This window comes from Gossypium hirsutum, chromosome A08 (genome assembly GCF_007990345.1).
Source record: "Gossypium hirsutum isolate 1008001.06 chromosome A08, Gossypium_hirsutum_v2.1, whole genome shotgun sequence".
NCBI lineage: Eukaryota > Viridiplantae > Streptophyta > Magnoliopsida > Malvales > Malvaceae > Gossypium > Gossypium hirsutum.
In genome coordinates this window covers 8,819,075-8,838,273 of record NC_053431.1, presented here as the reverse complement: position 1 = coordinate 8,838,273, position 19,199 = coordinate 8,819,075, and the positions used below count along the sequence as shown (strand labels likewise).

At 31.2% G+C, this 19,199-nt stretch overlaps 2 protein-coding genes across 14 annotated transcripts; one reads left to right on the top strand and one right to left on the bottom strand.

The window, feature by feature from the left end:
- The first annotated feature begins 1,807 nt into the window (after positions 1 to 1,807).
- Positions 1,808 to 6,486, top strand: LOC107897143 (UDP-galactose/UDP-glucose transporter 4). 13 transcript variants are annotated; one of them, XR_005900102.1, is made up of 7 exons: positions 1,818 to 2,216; positions 2,318 to 2,346; positions 2,442 to 2,614; positions 2,707 to 2,949; positions 3,030 to 3,131; positions 3,952 to 4,097; positions 6,050 to 6,109. XR_005900102.1 is itself a non-coding variant. In XM_016822749.2 (7 exons), the coding sequence occupies exons 1-7, from the start codon at positions 2,203 to 2,205 to the stop codon at positions 6,071 to 6,073; spliced, it is 714 nt and encodes a 237-aa protein (XP_016678238.2). In that variant the 5' UTR covers positions 1,818 to 2,202; the 3' UTR covers positions 6,074 to 6,486. The 13 variants fall into 13 exon arrangements, 12 of the variants coding, with proteins under 12 accessions (XP_016678155.2, XP_016678238.2, XP_016678581.2 ...); XM_016822749.2 differs by having other exon boundaries at positions 3,969 to 4,097; positions 6,050 to 6,486; XM_016822666.2 differs by lacking the exon at positions 6,050 to 6,109 and having other exon boundaries at positions 1,808 to 2,216; positions 2,475 to 2,614; positions 3,969 to 4,365.
- A 10,435-nt stretch (positions 6,487 to 16,921) lies between these two features.
- Positions 16,922 to 18,986, bottom strand: LOC107897701 (uncharacterized protein At1g28695). The gene is made up of 3 exons (XM_016823275.2): positions 18,740 to 18,986; positions 18,250 to 18,642; positions 16,922 to 17,725 (listed from the first exon to the last, which is right to left on the bottom strand). The coding sequence occupies exons 1-3, from the start codon at positions 18,944 to 18,946 to the stop codon at positions 17,207 to 17,209; spliced, it is 1,119 nt and encodes a 372-aa protein (XP_016678764.2). The 5' UTR covers positions 18,947 to 18,986; the 3' UTR covers positions 16,922 to 17,206.
- Positions 18,987 to 19,199: the final 213 nt, after the last annotated feature.

Here is a 19,199-nt window from a genome sequence, read left to right as displayed (position 1 = left end):
TCTTTTGAGACACAAATATTCCATCTTTCATTTGTTTTACTTCGACTCCAAGAAAGTAAGACATTTCTCCAATATTTGTCATTTCAAATTTTTTAATCATAACTTTCTTAAAATCATTGAATATACCTAGATTGTTTCCCGTGAAAATTATATCATCCACGTATAAGCACACGATCATGATGTCACCAACTCCATTTTTCTTCGTATACATCGCATGCTCGTATAGGCTTTTCATGACACTACAGGAAAATAGGGCTTTAGCGGCGTTTTTAGCGGCGTTTTATCAAAAAACGCCGCAAAAATTGTAAAACACAAAGCAATAGCGGCGTTTTAACAAAAACGCCGCTAAAAATAGAGCATTAGCCGCGCTTTTGGTAAAACGCCGCTAAAGACCAGAGCATTAGCGGCGCTTTTGGTAAAACGCCACTAAAAGTTATATAACACCTAAAATCCTAAACCCCAAAGAAAAATAAAACGTTAATCTATAACCCCTAAAATAGTAAACCCTTAAACCCTAACAAGCCCTAAACACTAAACTATAACCCCTAAAACCCTAAATGCCGCAATTGGTGCATTTTTAGTGGCGCTAGGTTATAAACGCTGCTAGTGTTAAATTATTTTGTTCAAAACTTCGTCGTTTAGCTGTCTTATTTTTTACCCACATTTGATACACTTAACATTTTCCCCGTTTTTCCCCAGTTCTATTTCCCCCTTCTTCCTTATCCTAAATCCCTAAAATATTATCACCCATTCCCAAATTCGACATCCTAAATCCCTAACGAATTTAATAATAATAATAAAGTAATTTTAACAATTAAACTTAAATTCAGAAATTTGAAACATGGAGGAATTAAATTCTTAAGAATAGAAATATAATGATTAAATTTTAATTTTACGAAAAGTACAAATCCTTATCTCATATTTTATCTTTTACAGATTAAGTGGTTTAGTATTCAATTTGTTAAAGTATGTTAAGAGAATTACTTTTTCTTTTTTAAGATTTAACACTCCTATGCGAAAAGATATTATTTAACTCATATATTTATTAAAAGTTTATATAAAAATTAATTTAAAAGTTTATATAAAAATTAATTGTTATTTTGGTTATAATCATAAAGTTTTAATTTTAATTTTGTTATCTGAACTTAAATTGTTGTGTCACTCCTAAGTGTAGGATTAAATTGAAAATTTTTAAAAAGAATTGAACTATAACATAACTTGATCCTTTTAGAAAACGAAGGTACATTGACAACTTGGTTACAATTTAATTTAGTCCAAGTGAAAAATAAAATTCTTGATGGTGACTTTTGAAACTTGCAAATATTGTCAAGACAATTCAAAGCATGTGCGAAGTTAGATTTTTTTTTGGTGGCGAAATTAAATTTTATACTTTTATAATAGTACAAATGCTATTTCACCATTTAATAGCCTATATCTTTATAATTTTAAAGGATTAAATCAAAATTTTGTATTTTTTAATTCATCGATTCTATTTTATTTCTCTTAAAGTTTCCTTTTGTATTTTATATGTTAATTTAAAAATTATAAAAATCTTCAAAAAAATTAAAATTTAAAAATAAAAAATAAAAAATAAAAAACTTAAATATTTAATATTTAATATTTAATATTTTAGTCCATATTTCAGTTAAAAAGTTTAATATTCAAAACAAAAAAAATTTAAAAAAATTATAATCTCAGCACAAAAAATTTGAAAGAAAAAATAAAAAAATATAAAAAAATATAAAAAAATAAAAAATTTAAATTAAACAATAGCGGCGTTTTTTTAGTTAAAATGCCACAAAATTTGTTACCCAAATTTCCCATTTCTCCCTTTTTTGTTACCCGCTCATTACTCCCTCTTCTTCTCATCTTCGTCGCGCCCTAAATCCCCCAAATAACTCTCAAAATTTGCCCCCAAATTTCCCATTTCCTGCAACACAAGTCAATACACCTACACCAATCACACTTCTTTTTCCTTTTCATTTCTTCAAAGGTAGTAGTAGAAAGAGGAGTTCTAGGAAATCTGGTGGAGATTCGGCTGAGAAGAAAGAGCCAATGCTCATGCTAGGGTTTTGTTGATTGTTTGATTTTTATTGTTTTGTTTATGTGCTCGTTTTTTGTTTGGGATTTCACTTTCTGATAGACCTAAATGGAAGCAGTTTCTCATTTGCTCTTCTGGGTTCTTCTTTGGTTACCTTGTCAATGGCATTTGCGAGGTTTTTCTTTTTCTTTTCTTTTTCCATTTTCTTGGCAACCAAACAAAGTTTAAATGCATCATTTTAAGAATTTTATTTTTTTGATATTTGCTGCTTTTCAGGAATATGTATACAATAGACTCCAGTTCAGGTAACTGCTGTAGTTTTTATTTTGGTTATTATTTTCAATTTATTTATATTAATTTTTTGTGTTCAGCTATGGCTGATACTTCACATTTGTCCAAGGGTTCGTCTACCTTTTTCTGATTTACCTTCAAGGTTTCAGTCCGAAGAAAATGGTGAACCCATGGAAGACTTATGTGAAACTCTCTGCTGTTCTCATGGGCTCTCACGGCCTCACAAAAGGATCTTTAGCTTTCCTCAATTACCCAGCACAGCTCATGTTTAAATCCACCAAAGTAAACCCCCAAAGTTGAAAATTTTCACTCTTCACAACATTGTTCTTGTTTTTGCGTTTATTTTTTTAAAGCTTCATTATGGATATCTTTAGGTTCTTCCAGTGATGGTAATGGGTGCCTTCATACCTGGTTTGAGACGAAAATACCCAGCACACGAATATGTTTCTGCAATACTTTTAGTACTGGGTTTGATCCTTTTCACCTTAGCTGATGCACAAACTTCACCAAGCTTCAGTGTAATTGGTGTAATAATGGTGATTGGTGCTGTTGTAATGGATTCTTTTCTGGGTAATTTGCAAGAAGTTATCTTCAACATGAACCCTGAAACAACACAGGTGATTTTTTGCTGATGATGGTTTAAACATGTGAAAAAAGTAGTGCGTTTAATGCTATACATTTTTTATGGTGACGTTAGATGGAAATGCTGTTTTGCTCCACTGTCGTTGGTTTGCCATTATTGATCCCACCCAGGGTTTTAACAGGAGAAGTATTCGAAGCATGGAATTCGTGTTCTGAGGTAAATTTTAACTCTTCATTTTGAACTTATTTTGATTCTCTATGATGCAAGCTATGGCAATCTACTGACTACTTGTTTTTGCTTAAGAGGACAGTTGAATCCTCTTATATTTCATGTGAGGATGTTCTGAATGTGAAGTTCTTGAACATATTTTTGCTAACCTGTTTTTGCTATCCCTTAAGAATCCTTTACCAGCAAATGGCTTACCTTCAACATAGGCGGCTTTCTTTCTTGTTGAGTCATGAGATTTAGTCTTGGTCAGCATTTTGTTAATGTGTGCCAGAGCATTCCTTGTACATTTTGATTCTTTCTTTTCTTTTTGGTAGTGTTTGACATGGACAAAGCTATATTTTTTTTCCTTCTGCCTACAGATAGTGTACCGTTTGTTTTATTTTCTCCTTTCAAAGTTAATTTAGTTGTTGCAGTTTTCTTAGATAGATTGCTAAAGACATTTGTATAAGTTTTCTACCTTTAAATTGACTTATTTGTGCCTTATGAAGAATCTAAAGAATTGAAGATAGGTTGTTTGAGACTACTTATAAGTTGGTTTGTGTTTAAATCTAATGCTAAAAGGTTAGCTCAATGTTCTGCTTGAGTGGCATTAAGCGATCAGTTGATTGATAAATTTTGGTTTATAGGTTATGATTTGTTTATGCTCCTTGGATTATCACTGGCTTGAAAGAACTAGGTTGCTCTCTGTGAAGTCTGTTCATGCGAGTCATTCTTCTCTTTTCGTCTGCTGTTTCTGTTAACAATTGAGAAGCATTGGGACTATTATATATTTTTAATCCCTACAGATTGTCATGTGACCAAACTATAGTCATTTATTGGATTCAGGCTAGACTCAGGGAGGCAGCATCACTGGAGAAACATGTCCTTTTGAAGAAGCTTAGAGATGCGCTCGAATCTTTAAAAGGACGCGTAGTTGGAAGAAACAAGGATGATGTAGAGGAAGCTATTGCCATGGTTAATGTTTTATGTTTTGCAGTTTTATCATTGAATTATGATCTATCAGTGATATGCCAGTCCTATTTATTATAATTTTGAAAGTTAAATGCTAATATTTAAAATGCATTACTACTTTTTAGTATTCGCTATTAGTCTTGGTGTGTAGGAAATAATGTTCATGGTGAAATATTAGGGAAAAAATGCTGTAACTTTAAGGGTGTGATTGCTGATTTGTTGCTTCAGTTGAAATTGCTAGGTTCAATGATGCTAATATCATTCATCTCAACATTTTCCAAACGTTTTGCCACTTTGTAATTATTGGGAAAGTACTATGTCTGGAGTTTAATTAGCAGTTAAACATGATATGCCGTACCAATTGATGTCTTCTATTAAAGAAGGGTTTGGGTTTAGAAATAGCATGGAAAGTGTTTTAAGTTTTGCGGTCATCATCTATAGTATGGTTAGATATGAAGCCAACTTCTTTTCTAGGAGGAAACTGGTCACCTTGTTTAAATATATCACCTTTGAGAAAGCATGTTTTTTCGCAACATCTTGGGTGGGATAAATGGATATAAATATATGCAGAAGGATAGGAGAATTGCAAATGAGAGGTGATGATGATTTGTAGGCATTGCAATGAGAGGTGATGATGATTTGGCATTATATTCTCACCAGGATGAATTTTGTTTTAGAAATTGTAATACTTTGTGTGTCTCTATGTGTGTGTTTATTTTTTTATGTATTAAATTACATATTGAATCAATATTTATGTATTAAATTTAAATTCATTAATTTTTATATTTAATTTTGAAGTTTAAATTTTAATGGAAAATTTAATTTAATTAATATTTTTTATTTATCCTTAAAAAGTATATAGTTTAAAGTTCAAATTTCAAAAATTAAACATAATATAATATTTAACATAAAAATAAATATTATTTAATTAAAATAAAATAACTTTTTTAAAATTCATGATTTTTAGCGGCGTTTGCGGGAAAAGTGCCGCTAAAGGTCATGGTCTTTAGCGGCGTTTGTAAAAAAAAAAGCACCGCTAAAGGTCATGGTCTTTAGTGGCGTTTTTTTAAATAAACGCCACAAATTTTTGCGGCGTCTGCTATAGAGGCGTTTTTTGCGGCGCTTGTGAAAACGCCGCTAATAGTTCTAGCGGCGCTTAAAAACGCCACTAAAGGCAAAAAAAAAACGTCGCTAAAAGTCTATTCTCCTGTAGTGTGAACTCGTTCTTCTGAAAGTATTCATCTATTCTTGTGTTTCATGCTCTCGGGGCTTGTTTCAATCCTATATAAAGCTTTTTTCAAGCAATAAACTTTGTCTTTTTGTCCTTATTTGCTATATCCAGGTGGTTGTTTGATGTAGAATTCTTCTTCTAGGTAGTTATTAAGGAATGCTAACTTCACGTCCATTTGATAAATCTTCTATTTATTTTTTGTAGCAATTGTCGTGAGAAGCTTTATAATGTGGCGATCGGAGCAAATATCTCATCATAGTCCACTCCATATATTTGCTAGTAGCCTTTTGCAACTAGTCTTGCTTTGTATTTATTCACTTTTCCTTCTCTGTTGGTCTTCGTCTTGTATACCCATTTGACTCCAATAGGACTATGTCCTTCTAGTAGACTTGTTAACTCTCATGTGTCATTTCTTCTTATTGCTGCAATTTCTTCTTCCATTTGACATCTTCAATTGCATGTTCATATGTTATTGGATCACATTCTGTCATTAAGTAGGGTAAAGAATAATCAAGTGTTGTTTTTATGGGTTCTGTGAGATCATAAATATTGCGTAAACTACGCATTCTTACAGGTGCTTCCTCTGAGCTGCTAGCACTGCTATGAATTAGTGATGATGACATTTGATAATGCTCTAGAATAGCGTATTTTTATGTATTAATCATGTGTTTATTCTGAGCTTGATCCTACTAATTTGAGCTATTTATGTCTTTTTATCGATTAGGGACTGATTTGGAGGCAAAAGTAAAATTAAGGGACAAAAGTACGAATTTGGAGACACAATGGGCTGATATGCGACACAGGAAAAAGATTGTGCCAAAAGTGCGAGCATAGAAGACACAAGGACTAAAAATGCAAAAAGAAGAGATTTTATTTTATAAGACTCCATTTTATTTATATTAGGATAATTAATATTAAGATAATTATTAGGATTATTTAATTTTAGGATTTTATTTTAATTATCTTTATTTATCTTTAATTAAATGTATTTATATTTTTAGAATTTAAGTTAAATTAGACTATCTCCCTAGCATTATAAATAGGGGGTAAAGTGACTCTATTTGGTGTTCATCTTTTTCTGTAAACACTCTCCCCCTGAAAGTCTAGGCTTTTGTTTCTTCATATTTTCTTTCGATAAAATTCCTTTTTCCATTTTTATATTTATTTCTTTTTCCACCATTATCATGAGCCACTAAATTCTATCTAGCCGAAAGTTGTCAATATTCCCCAAAAAGGGTTCTTGAGGCTTAGAATTCGTACTTAGCTTTCTCGCTAAGTATTCATCGTTTCTCCACACTACGGGCTGATGCTTCTGTCTATGGCCCTTAAAAAGTAAGCTTTTCAGCATATACAAAAGTGACCGCTTTGTATGTTTTGGAAGGATTGCATAGTCGATTTGTTAACTTACTGCGTCAGAGGCTGGCGAGCCAAAGAGACGAAATGGCGTGGGATTCGCTATTGAGAAGCGTTGATCTAGCATAGATTATTGGCTAGAGTCAGGTTCCCTAAAAATCGTAAGTCTAATCTTTGGAGCTGGTGGTCATAGGCGTCCTCTTCCACTATAACTGGCTTACTTGGGTTGAGAAAGGTCATTTAAAAGCCGAGGATCGAACTTAAGGCAGAATGAGACAACTAGAGGCTGGAATCTACCAATAAGAATTTCTTTTCCTTCAACTCTCTTTATTATTTTTATTATTTTCGTAATCACAATTTCAATCAACTTTAGATTCTGTTTTTTTTATTTTTTTCCAAATCAAATCTTTAATTCTGTTATTTTTTATTTTTTTTTCTGTCACGCAGGTTTTCTTGGGCACGATTCTGCCCAGGATTTTGAGAAACAAGCATTCGTATAATCTGATCCCTGAGGATTTGACCCTATTTCCCCTTTACTGTTCTTTTTCATTATTTTACAGGGAATAGGATATTTTTAGTGCTCTCAATGACCGCATCAACATTGTAGGAGTTGTTGCAACAGGACTTGATGGAGGGCTTTGATCATCACCTTGTTCTTGATTAATGAAGTTATCTTCTTTGTCATCACTAACAAATAATCCTTCAATTTTCTTTTCTTCTTTGTTCCATCTCCAATAATCAGTTTCATCGAATTTTACATTTCTTAAAATAATAAATTTCTTGGTGAAAAGGTTGTATAGCCTATATGTCTTACTTCTTTTTTTGTAACCAATGAAAATACATTTCACTCTTTTATCATTGAGCTACTTTCTTGTCTGGTCAGGAACATGAGCTTACGCGATGTATCCAAAATTCTTGAGATGTCTGACTTCTGGCTTTTGATTGCTCCAGGCTTCATTTGGCGTCTTGTATTTCACACTTTTTGTTGGACATCGATTCAACAAATAAACATCACATTGAACAACTTCAGACCAGAAAATTCTTGGTAAATTCTTACCTTTAACCATGCTTCTTGTCATATCAAGAATAATGCGATTCTTTCTTTCAATAACTTCATTTTGTTGTGCCGTGTACACAGATGTTAACTGATGAATAATTTCATGCTCTTTATAGAAGCTTTCAAATAGTTTTGAAGAATATTCACCGCCTCTATCAGTTTTAAATATCTTAATATAATGTTTACTCTATTTTTCTACCATAGCTTTGAACTCGATAAACTTGTCAAATGTTTCTGATTTTGTTTAAGAAGATAAATCGAACTTTTTCTACTAAAATCATCAATAAAAGTAAGATAGTACTTGTTTCCACCAAGTGATGGTATATTAAAGGGGCCTACTATGTCGAAGTGCACAGTCTCCAATGGTCTCCTAGCTCATTAAGATTTTCCAACTTCAAAACTCTGTCTGTGTTGTTTTCCTTTAATGCAAGCTTCACACAATTGATTAGGAGGATTAATTTCTAGCAATCCATTTACCATCTTCTCTTTTAACAATAGCTTTAGGTTAAAAAATCCAAGATACCAAACCTTAAATGCCACAACCATGAATCATCATTGATTGGATTCTTCATACACTTCACTTCTCAATATTCAATGCCAATAGTAAACTGACAGTTACGCGTCCATATCAACTTAGGCAATTAATTCACCACTTTTTTTTTAAAGCGAGCGTACAATCCTTCATATGTACTTCATATCCTTTTTCTAGAAGTTGACCAAGGCTGATGATATTGCTTTTCAAAGCTGGTACGTAATAAACATCTGTTATGTACTTCTTCTCTCGTTCTTTTGTGTAATTGTAGCTTTGCCTTTACCTTTGACAGTGGCGTGCGATTCATCTTCAAACATTACTTGTCTTTGAATATTCTCGTCCAACTCTGAAAATAAGTCTTTTCGGCCACATATGTGATTGTTGACACAATTATCAAGATATCAAATATTTTTACTTGATTTTTCACTCTCTTTATAAGGAATACACTAGATTCCACGTTTTCTTCTTCTTTAGTTGATGCTGTATGATTTCTCTCCTCCACCTTGGGAGTTAATCTACACTCCTAACTAAAACGGTCATATTTATTGCATTTATAACATTGTATCTAATATTTATTTCCTTGTTGAAATCTACCTCTACCTCGACCTCGACTTCGGCCTCAAACTCCTCGTCCACAATTTGATGTCTGATATTCTTCACTTGTTTGGCCTCTACCATATGATTGATTGCCTTATCCATGGTTCCTTGTCCACCTCTATTTCTACCTCTATATCCTCCATGATATCCTCCAAGATTGCTTGTACTTTGTCCAAAACTATTGCTAGCTCCACTTTCATTGAAGGACAGCTTACTTTGCAAGACTTGCTCCAAATTTTCAGTACCATCATTTTGCTTGATTTTATTTTTACGGGCTTGGTGGGAACCCACAAGTTCGTCATTAATATTTCTGACAGATCTTTTGATTCCTTCAATGGCAACCACCACATAATCAAATTTTTGTGTTAATGACCACAAAATATTTTCCATTACTCTTATGTCATCAATTGTTTCTCCATTTCTTTTCATCTCATTTACCATCACTTTCACTCAGTTGACATAATCATCAACGCTTTTTGAAACTTTCATTTTCAATGTCTCAAATTTGGCTCTAAGGGTTTGTAAACGTACCTTTTTGGCCTTTTCCGCTCTTTGAAGGGGTTTTTGTAAAATTCTCAATGCTTACTTTGATGTGTTCGCATCTGAAATTTTTTCAAAGGTTGGTTCATCAACACCTTGAAAAATAAAGAACAACTTAGTCTTATCCTTTTTTATAAGCTTATTTCAATACTCTTTTTTCTTCGTTTGTCAAAGTTGCTTCGGCAACTACATTTTCAAGCTTGACATATCCTTCTTCGACAATGTTCCAACAATCTTGAAAACCGAGCAAAACCTTCATTTGGATGCTCCAATTCTTATAATTTTTCTTTGTTAATTTCGAGACCTATGGTTGAATCATGTTTGCCATTGTGACATCGACACAAACCTAGTTTGGATACCACTTGTTGGAATCGTAATGGAAAATTACTAGCTGAAATAATAATTTTATTTTACATAAATAAACACAATACAAATACAAACTCTCGTTTTCTCTCTATACTAGCTGCTACTAGTTTTCTATCGCTTACAATTTTTTCTCACTTTCACTGCACTTTTTCTTTCTTTTTTCTCTCAATACTCACTCACATTTTAGTAGCTATTATACTAACCCATGAACCCTATTTATAATAACATTTAACCGACATTAACATTTTTTTGCCGCCTAAGACTGTTCAAAAATTGATGCCATAATTATCCTATCATCCTTATCCTTTAATATTTCATGAACCTTCCAGCACATTTATCATTGTCATCATTTGTCACTCTTGCCATGTTATTGATTTTTCCAAGTTGTAAACCAATTTTGATAACTTGTTATCCACCTTGTAAGCCAATCTCTTTGCTTCCTCATCTACATACTTAATACTTAAGAAATTATTAGTAAGTTGCCATGTTACTAAGCCACCTTATCTGCATGCTTAGATGATTTTAAAAGTCAGTTTGATTTCTAGCATAATCTCTTCAGAAATTTGGGCAGTTTTCTTTTATGTACAACAAGAAAATTTAGAACTCAATGATGGTTTTCCAATGGTAAGATTGGAGTTTAATAGAGAATTCACTTCTAAAGTAGATTTTTATGATGTTAGAACTCCAGTTTGTTTCTTTAACAGTTTACAAAACTAGTCAAAGGGGTGAGAGATGAACAAGAGTGTAATTCGTGGAGCCCAAAGCTATGTTCTTCCTAACCTCTCTTGGTTCGTAATTTACTATTTTCTAATAGGTTTCTGTTTACATGTGTTATTCTGAAGATTTTTTCTACATGTTCTTCCTCACCACTCACTCGATCCATACTCTTTTACGTATGCACACCACAAAACGTATTCTTCAATTCTCCACCACTATCTCTTCTTTAGTTCAATATATATTTGTTTCTGTTATCAAAGTGGATGATGTACGCCTCTTTCAAAAGCTGGGGGTATCTATGTTTGTCTCTCTTTTTTTTTTTTTCCCTTTTAAGCTGGCAGTAACCAAGGATAAACTAGACTTATGGAAAATTAATGAAAATGTCAAGATGTGTATCAATGTCATTTTCTTTAAGTCTTTATTCACCTCCACCTATATTTTGGTATGCAAAAAAGTTTCTAAAAAATGAACCTCAATGGTACAATAAAGCCCAATGATTGTCTACGTTTTGTACTGACGAAAACAATTCATTGAGCATTGACTGCAATATAGAAAAAATATCAATTTCCATAAATAAATTTTGCAGTAATTTTTTATAAAACAATCTAACAATAATAGAAGGTGAAGGAGAATTAAAAAAAACAAAAGTTTCTATTTTTTTTGTGTCAAACAAATGAAATTTGACTCCTATTTATAGGAGTTCCATTTTCTCTTCATAAAGGTATAACCATCCATATAGATAGTAACATTTTTTAGCAATAAATACAATTCTTCAATAGATATGTATTTGAATAATTATAATATTTTGTTAATAATTAAGTAACTTACCTTTTGGTAACAAGAAACATAACTCATGGACTATGAATGGTAACAACTTCTGGTTAATAACCAAGAGACATAATGTTTGATTACTTATAACTTTTTATTTGCAACTATTGGAACACTATATATATTTTGAAAATGTTCCAACAATCTTCTCCCTATTTTCAAAATATTTTAGATTTTGATAATCTTGGAAATCAATTACATAAATGAAAATGTCTTACGATTGAAACTTCACTTAGTGAGAACATGTTAAACTTAATTGAAATTTCATGATAGACTATGCTTTAAACCAGTTATTTCATTTGATTGACCGAGCACATCTCACACAATGATTTCAACACCAGTCAATGCACAATATCCGGAGACACTATTATGGTTATGTGCATGTAACCTCTTTTATTAGTGTTCTTAGAGTCAAGCTCTTGAGCTCCTAGAAGCAACCACACTTCCACTCACATAGGTAGATTCCATCGAGAGTATTCCCGTAATTACAACACTCTAATATATTTATGTTATGAGATTATTAAGAGTGTAACACTCATCTTTCCCCTTATTGTTACAAGTGCCTAGCACTTTTCACCCTGGGATGATATTTTATATAATATTTTATAGTAGTAGCTGTAATGACCCAAAATTCACGGGCATTTAAAAAGTACATTATAGGACCTCTGTCTTAATAAATCAAGTTCGTGAATAATTATTAGGAATACATACGAGTCTAGTAGTATACTTAATTACGTTTTAATTAGGTAAGTTTAGCTTAATTTAGAGAAAGTAGAAAAAAGATTATATTGCATAAGGGGTAAAAGTTTAATTATAAATTAAAAGAAAGTAAAAAGGACTAAAATGGAAAATATGCCAATTAGTAATGATGAGGCGGCATAAGTTTGTTAAAATCTAAGATTTTTATAAGATATATAAATTATTATTGTTATTATTAATTATTATTATTGTTATTAAATTAAGAAATAAATAAAATAAAGACAAATGTATGGTAATAAAAATATACATGTATAATAATTATATTTGTACAATTGTAAATTAAATATTTCATTATTTAATTAATTTATATTTAAGTAAATATATATTTATTATTTATTACTATTATTATCATTTTATCAAGTTATAAATTATATAAATTATATAAATTATATTATGGAATAAATTAAATATGACAAATGCATGGTGATGGAATAGTACATGTGTAGAATATGTATTTGAACACTTGTATTATAATAGTATATTTTCTTAAATTTTAAGTAAAGATAATTATATATTAAATTATACAATTATTAAATTAATAATAATCTATGTTATTTAAATGATTAAATAATACAAAGAAAATAAAATATAAAAGAAAAACAAAGAAACAAGGAAACATAATAGAAGCATTTCGAAACAGGGGAAGAAAAAGAAAGAAAGAAAAGAATAAGGAAAAACTAGGGTTTTAAGGTTTAAAGCTTTGATTGTTAACAAAGAACCCGAGACATTGACAAAGAAAGGAAAAGAGAAGGTTGACGAAGAGTAATCCAAGAATTACGGTTTGTATTTCTATAAATTGAACTTAACATTTAAATTGTTGTTTTTATTATTTGATGTGTATGGAAAGATATTAAGTTAAGTATTAGTGTTTTGATATTGAATTGAATGTATGTGAATTTGTGATTATTGTGAAATGGATATTGAAATATTTAATTATTGTGAATTGAGAAATGAATTGAATACCCTATTAACTGTATCGGGCTGAGTCGCATATAGTTGGCATGCCATAGGATTGGAAGTGTTCAGGAATACTTCGACTTCAAGTTGATGAGGCACCTTGTGTGTCGTACTGTTACTTTACTTCGATTTAATTCTGATGAGGTAGTAAGTACCGTACTAGTACTGTTTACTTCGGCAAAGCCAATGAGGCACTGAGTGCCATACTGGTGTGTTGGTTAGATCCGTGTATCCGTCTAAATCCGAGTTATGTTAATAGGGGTAAACTATTGCATTGAATAATTGAATGACTGTATTACTGGACTGAATAACTGATTGTTATTGATCATTTGATACTGAATAACTGATTTTTATTGAATAACAATAATCAAATAATTGTTATTGAAAAATAATGATTGATATTGAGTTTGAATTAAAATAGAACACTGGATTGAAAGTTGAATATTTAAATAGTTATTGAATTTGAGTAGTGTTATATATGTATTTTATAATTATTTAAGTGTTGATTTATAGAAATACCACTGAGTGCATACTCAGCGTACGGTTTGTTTCCGTGTGCAGGTTAGGTACTAAAGTGATTAACGACTCACCATCCAAGCCAATCCCGAACTCAAATACGTGGTGATGTACTTTTCTCTTTTGAAAATGGCATGTACCTAGGTTTTAATTTGTTGTTATTTTGATACATAAATATTAATGATAAATGATGGTAATGGTTTTTCCATACAATTACATGTCTTAAACATAGTCTATATCATAATTTTGGATAATTTTGTTAAATGATAAACTAAGTGAATCAATTAGACATTTTATGTTAGATTGTTATAAACATAAAAAAAATGTTATAATTTTATATTATTATTAGTTTGTAATAATTAGAGATGTATAAATTCATGAATTGATTTGTTTGGATTGGTCTTGATTTGAATTTGCAGGGAAGGTTAGATATTTATAAAGGGGTTATATTGAGTTCGCACAAAAAAAAAGAGTTCTCGAATAAATCCCGATTCGATTCTAACGTGTGAATTGGACCTCGAGGTCCATTATAGGGACTTTATAATTAAATCAAATTATGTATGTCATTTATTTTGAATTATTTGTAAATTGTCTGATAGGTCTCTGATAGGTCTGGTAATGCTCCGTAACCCTGTTCTGGCGACGGTTTGGGGTTAGGGAGTGTTACACTAGTAGTCACATACTGATGATGTACTTTGTCTTATTGAACTCAAGACTTGATGTTATACCAAGTGTTGAATCGAGTTTCCATCATGGGTGACTCAAATAGTATGGGTTTGTACCTCATCCCTATATTTCCTAATTTCCAACATAGTTATATTAATTTTCTATATTACATAGTGAAAACTTTAGATTTATTTGTGTCTTAAAAGTTCATAAGACCAACATCCTCACTATGTTCAATTACTTATTCTTTCACAAAAAAAAATGCTAAGAATATCATTTATATGATTCTGAATTCACATTGATCACTTCATTGCTATTATCATGTCTTTTTTATCAAGTTGTTGTAAAGAGAACTCAAATCCCTTGGTGAAATAAGACAATATATTTATTATTTTGATAGTTTCTCTTCATAATTAATAGATGACATTTAAAACTTATCATGTATGCATATTCAAATAACATTATTTCTAAAAAAGTAAGGGTGTTTCATATATTTTTGTACATAGTCATATTAAAAGACCATCAACTGTCCGACCATTTTACTATAACATCACATATTTATACTCCCTTTATTATGGACATTTTTTAGTCTTTTTGTGATTACAATCCAAACTATGCACATCACCTAAATGGGTTAAATAGCTTCTTATTGTTATTTTCATGCTCCGGGATCATTTATTTATTGGCTTCTAAAATATATTTCATATTTCACTATATCTCAAAATTATAGAACCATGAGATTATAAATTACACACAAGCCATATATATCGTGTACACCATCATAAAAGTTATCATAGATATGCACAATATGATCTCGATTTTTAAATATATGATTACCATGTTCACATTTCCACTAGAAGATTCAATACCAGAATAGTGATTTTGTAATATTAGCTAATGCTTTTCACTATTTTACCTTGACTAAAAAAATTAACCATGAATATACATGACTTATTTCATTTCTAGGCAAAACTACTTCTAGTCCAACCTTATAACATAAAATAAAAAAATTTGTGTAATCATATAGAAAACGTATTTAGCAGTAAAAGTGTAATAGAGACCTTATACTAAAAGTTGAATTGTATTTTGATGCCTCTACTAAAAAATGGACAAATTAATCTTTGTACATTAGTAGCAATCTAATCTTAACAATTATGAGTAGAGTAAGTAGTTATCTATAGATGTGAGGAATTACGTAATTTTGGTGGGGTGTTAGGGTTTCCATTCTTCTTCACTTAAAAAGATTTAGTGACACTCTAGACAAGCTTTTCATTTTCTTCGTTAAAAAAAAAGGAAAAAAAAAGAAAGCAAGAAATTGAACAAAGAGTTGTTCATGGTTGCAAATTTTTGGTTAATTTTGGTTTCTTGATAATTTAGCATGAATTGATATTATAATATCTAATTATGTAAATATTTAATAATTGTGTGCTTAATTGAATTGTGAATCAACATGTTAGCTTGAGGGAACGTTTATGAAATTGAGATTTTACTAATGCCTATTTATTTGATTGAATTGAAGATTATGGTGATTGAACTCGAAAAAGTTGAGAATAATAAAAAATGTGGGTCGCAAAATGATTTTTGACCTCAACAGCAATTAGTGAACCTACAAAACTTTGGTTATTTTTATTTAATTTTGGGATCTATTTATAAAAATACTATTTTTTATTTTTAATTAGGATAATATTTTAATTTTATAGTATTTTAGATTTTGGTATTTTTTATATTAGGCTATTATATTTTTAATATATATATATATGCGCGTACAATGGGGGGACGTTGAACCTGTGGTACTTTTACTTTTTTTTTTAATTCTTCTTTATTAAATCTCTAAGCTAAATTTTTCATCTAACTTCAGGCTCATAAATAATTTGGCAGATAGTAATGAGATTCAAACCAGTACTTAAAAACTCTCATTCTAGTATTTGTTGTTTCTCTGATTTAGGAGATACATCGTCATCTCCCAAAGTTATATTGACATCAAGTTAAAAAAAGCTTGTTGATTTTGTGTTAGTAGGCGTATAGTTGGAAGTATCGAGTCGATCATCTATTGTATTCGGTCTATCAAAAAACACATTGGAGTGTCCAATTAAGTAGTTAGTTAGATTCCGTCAAGAGAAATAGCAATCAGATCTAAACAACCCGCACAGTTGAGGTCATTGGTTCAAGATGAGCCCTTCTAATTTGTAAAACTACCAAAGAGCTAAATCGTGGACACGTGTTTCGTGGTTGTTTGTACGGTAAGGGTTAGTTGTTGGGCATTTGTGCAATAAATTTACACACGAAAAGGTTGGTTATTTGAAGCGTCCTCAATCACTATAACTAACTTATCGGTTGAAAGAGAAGATTTGTTATCAATGATCGATTCGAAACCAGAGCAAAATTGAGTCTGAAACTGGAATTTCATCATATCAATTTATTTAATTAAATTTTGTTTCTTCTATTTTTATTGTTATTTTTATTTTTTATTTCAATTATTTTTACTTTTATAGATTTAAATCCCTTGTTTTATTTTTGCACATATCGTCATGGTTGAACTGAACAACAGTTGTAAATATCTTAGTTTATGTGAGTTCGACCCTACTCCCTATATTGATATATATTTATAATTGTTTAAGTGTAATCTTATATTATTTTTGATAGATTCGGCACCCATCACTATCACTAAAACTAATTTGACAATAAAATTACTTCAAAATTATGAATAATTTTAGTTGTAATTTGACAATAAATTAAGTCGGGAAAGGTTAACAACTTTTTGTATAAATTTATAGATTCAGAATGTATCAAATATAAATTGTTTGTGTAAATTTATACGTGGATAATGTTGTTTATCCTATAAAAATAGTCTTACATCATAAAATGTTGAATTATGAAATATGTCCGTATCAAAATAACTAAGATTTGATTACCTTAACAACACCGTGAACAATGAATCTATCTTTTATTAGAAAATATAAATGCAAAACTAAACCAGTACGTTTAAGTTAATGTTATGGCTTCCATGAATTCCAACATCCACTGTGCGGTGACCAGCCAAAGCTCATAGTTATATTACCAGCAGCATTGGGATACTTGGTCACAGCCGCCTTGAACCTCTTCCAATCGCGGAGGACGGCGGTTAGATCCCTAACCTTTGCATTTATGTGGCGGCAGCAATTCGCATGGGCCGTCGTTACGGAGCTGACGTCTCGGCTGTCTTCACAAAAGCCACTGAAATGCCTCGTCTCTAGGAACCTTACTCGGAGATGCAACTGGGTGACGATCCCTTGTCGAAGTAGGTCTATCAACACATCTTGCTCTTTTTTCCATGTAGAATTGTTAAGTGAATACCATTTTTCGAACAAAGAGATGGTCCTATTATTTGATCGAATATGGTAGAAGCCTGTGTTGACCAAATTATGCTCGGGTCGTGGATCACCGTAAAATTGATCCACGCTTATTTGAATATCCTCGGTTCCATTTAAGCTTAGCTTCGCAAATGGATTTCGTAGCCACATTACATCTGCGTCCTAATGGAATCAGCAAAATTTATTAACTGAAAGCTATATATATTTGATTAAAATGGTAATTTACCATCATATTATAACATATTAATATTAATATTTTATTAATTTATAACATATTAATAAATTAAGCAGAATTTTAATTTAGTGGAAGAAACCCTCGGCTTTAAAAAAAAACAGAAAGAAAATTAAGTTTAATCTTTTATAAAATAATCCAATGTGGCTACTTAAGACCAAATATTGTATATATAAGCTTTTGCACGTTAATAATTCGTACTTATATTTATATAACTTATTTAATTTTATTTTTTGTGTAATTAAAATATTTAAAAATAAAAAGTAAACCTCGTCGTACAAATGTTAGGCTTATTCTTAAAGGTAAACTTGTGTAGTATGTAGAAGCGGGTCAACCAGTGAAGAGATTTCCGCCTAAACTTTTGTGGCTCTATAAATGTTAAAGAACAGTTACGGACCGTTGAGGAAACCATTTTTTCTTTTCCAGAATTTAATGAAGGAAAGCATATACATACCGTGAAAATGAAACTGTAGCCGCGCCTCAACACATCCAAAAGGAACAGAGTTCTTCTCCACATCATCTTTACAAAATCCCGGGACATGTAAACCTTCTCCTCCCCGAAATCCACACCCTCCGTTACCAACCTGTAACAGTGCAACCGCTTGAACATGCACCGATCGTAAGCCGTCTGATCCACCGTAACCAGAAGCAAGTGCTCCAGCAATGCCCTCGTATCTTCCCCCACCCAAAAGCTCTCCAAGAAAAGGTCCAGCATTGTGGTCTCCGCATTAACGCTTTGCTCAACATAAGCCCTATTGACAACCGCGATTATGACGGTTTTGTTCGGCATCGAAGCTTCCTCCAACGCCAAATCAAGCTCATCTTTCACAAGGAACTCTACGCCAGTCTTCCAAAAAAAAAAAAAAGAACTGATATTATATTCTGCAGGCACACACACGCATATAAATATACATGAGAAGAAGTTTATATAAAAATATACTTACATAATTTTTGGGTGAACCGTTGGGTTCATGGAAGGGAAGTAAAGGGTTTGAAGGAGACCATACACATAAGAAGAGAAGGCCAGCAAGAAGGAGAAAAACAATGGCAGAAGTTCCTGGAGATAAGTCCTTTGGGTGTTCCATTGAATGATGAGAAAGAGAGAGGGGAGTTATAATGAAATGAAAAGAGGTGAGGTGGGTTAAATTCATAATATTGGTAGCATTGTCACACGAAATAGCTGAGGATGGCAATTTAATTGTGTTAGAATTGAGTGATTCGAATGCTTATTTAAATAAAATACAATAGTAAAATAAAATAAAAGTAAAATTCATATAGAATTATATTCTAGAATAAGGTTTTTAAACCTTATATTAAACTATTAAAATAAGGTTTTTTAAACCTTATTAAATTCCATCTATTTGATATTGATTAGAATAAAGTATTTTAATATTACTACACTCC

What these genes read in the sequence shown, in the direction of transcription:
- LOC107897701 (XM_016823275.2), bottom strand. Translation starts at nt 18,946, where the DNA reads ATGAATTTAACCCACCTCACCTCTTTTCATTTCATTATAACTCCCCTC. An exon ending in ACGGTTCACCCAAAAATTAT is followed by an intron (nt 18,643 to 18,739) that starts GTAAGTATATTT and finishes TTTTTTTGGAAG; the next exon opens with ACTGGCGTAGAGTTCCTTGT. An exon ending in GCTACAGTTTCATTTTCACG is followed by an intron (nt 17,726 to 18,249) that starts GTATGTATATGC and finishes TGATTCCATTAG; the next exon opens with GACGCAGATGTAATGTGGCT.
- LOC107897143 (XM_016822527.2), top strand. An exon ending in TCATGTTTAAATCCACCAAA is followed by an intron (nt 2,615 to 2,706) that starts GTAAACCCCCAA and finishes GGATATCTTTAG; the next exon opens with GTTCTTCCAGTGATGGTAAT. An exon ending in TGAACCCTGAAACAACACAG is followed by an intron (nt 2,950 to 3,029) that starts GTGATTTTTTGC and finishes TGGTGACGTTAG; the next exon opens with ATGGAAATGCTGTTTTGCTC.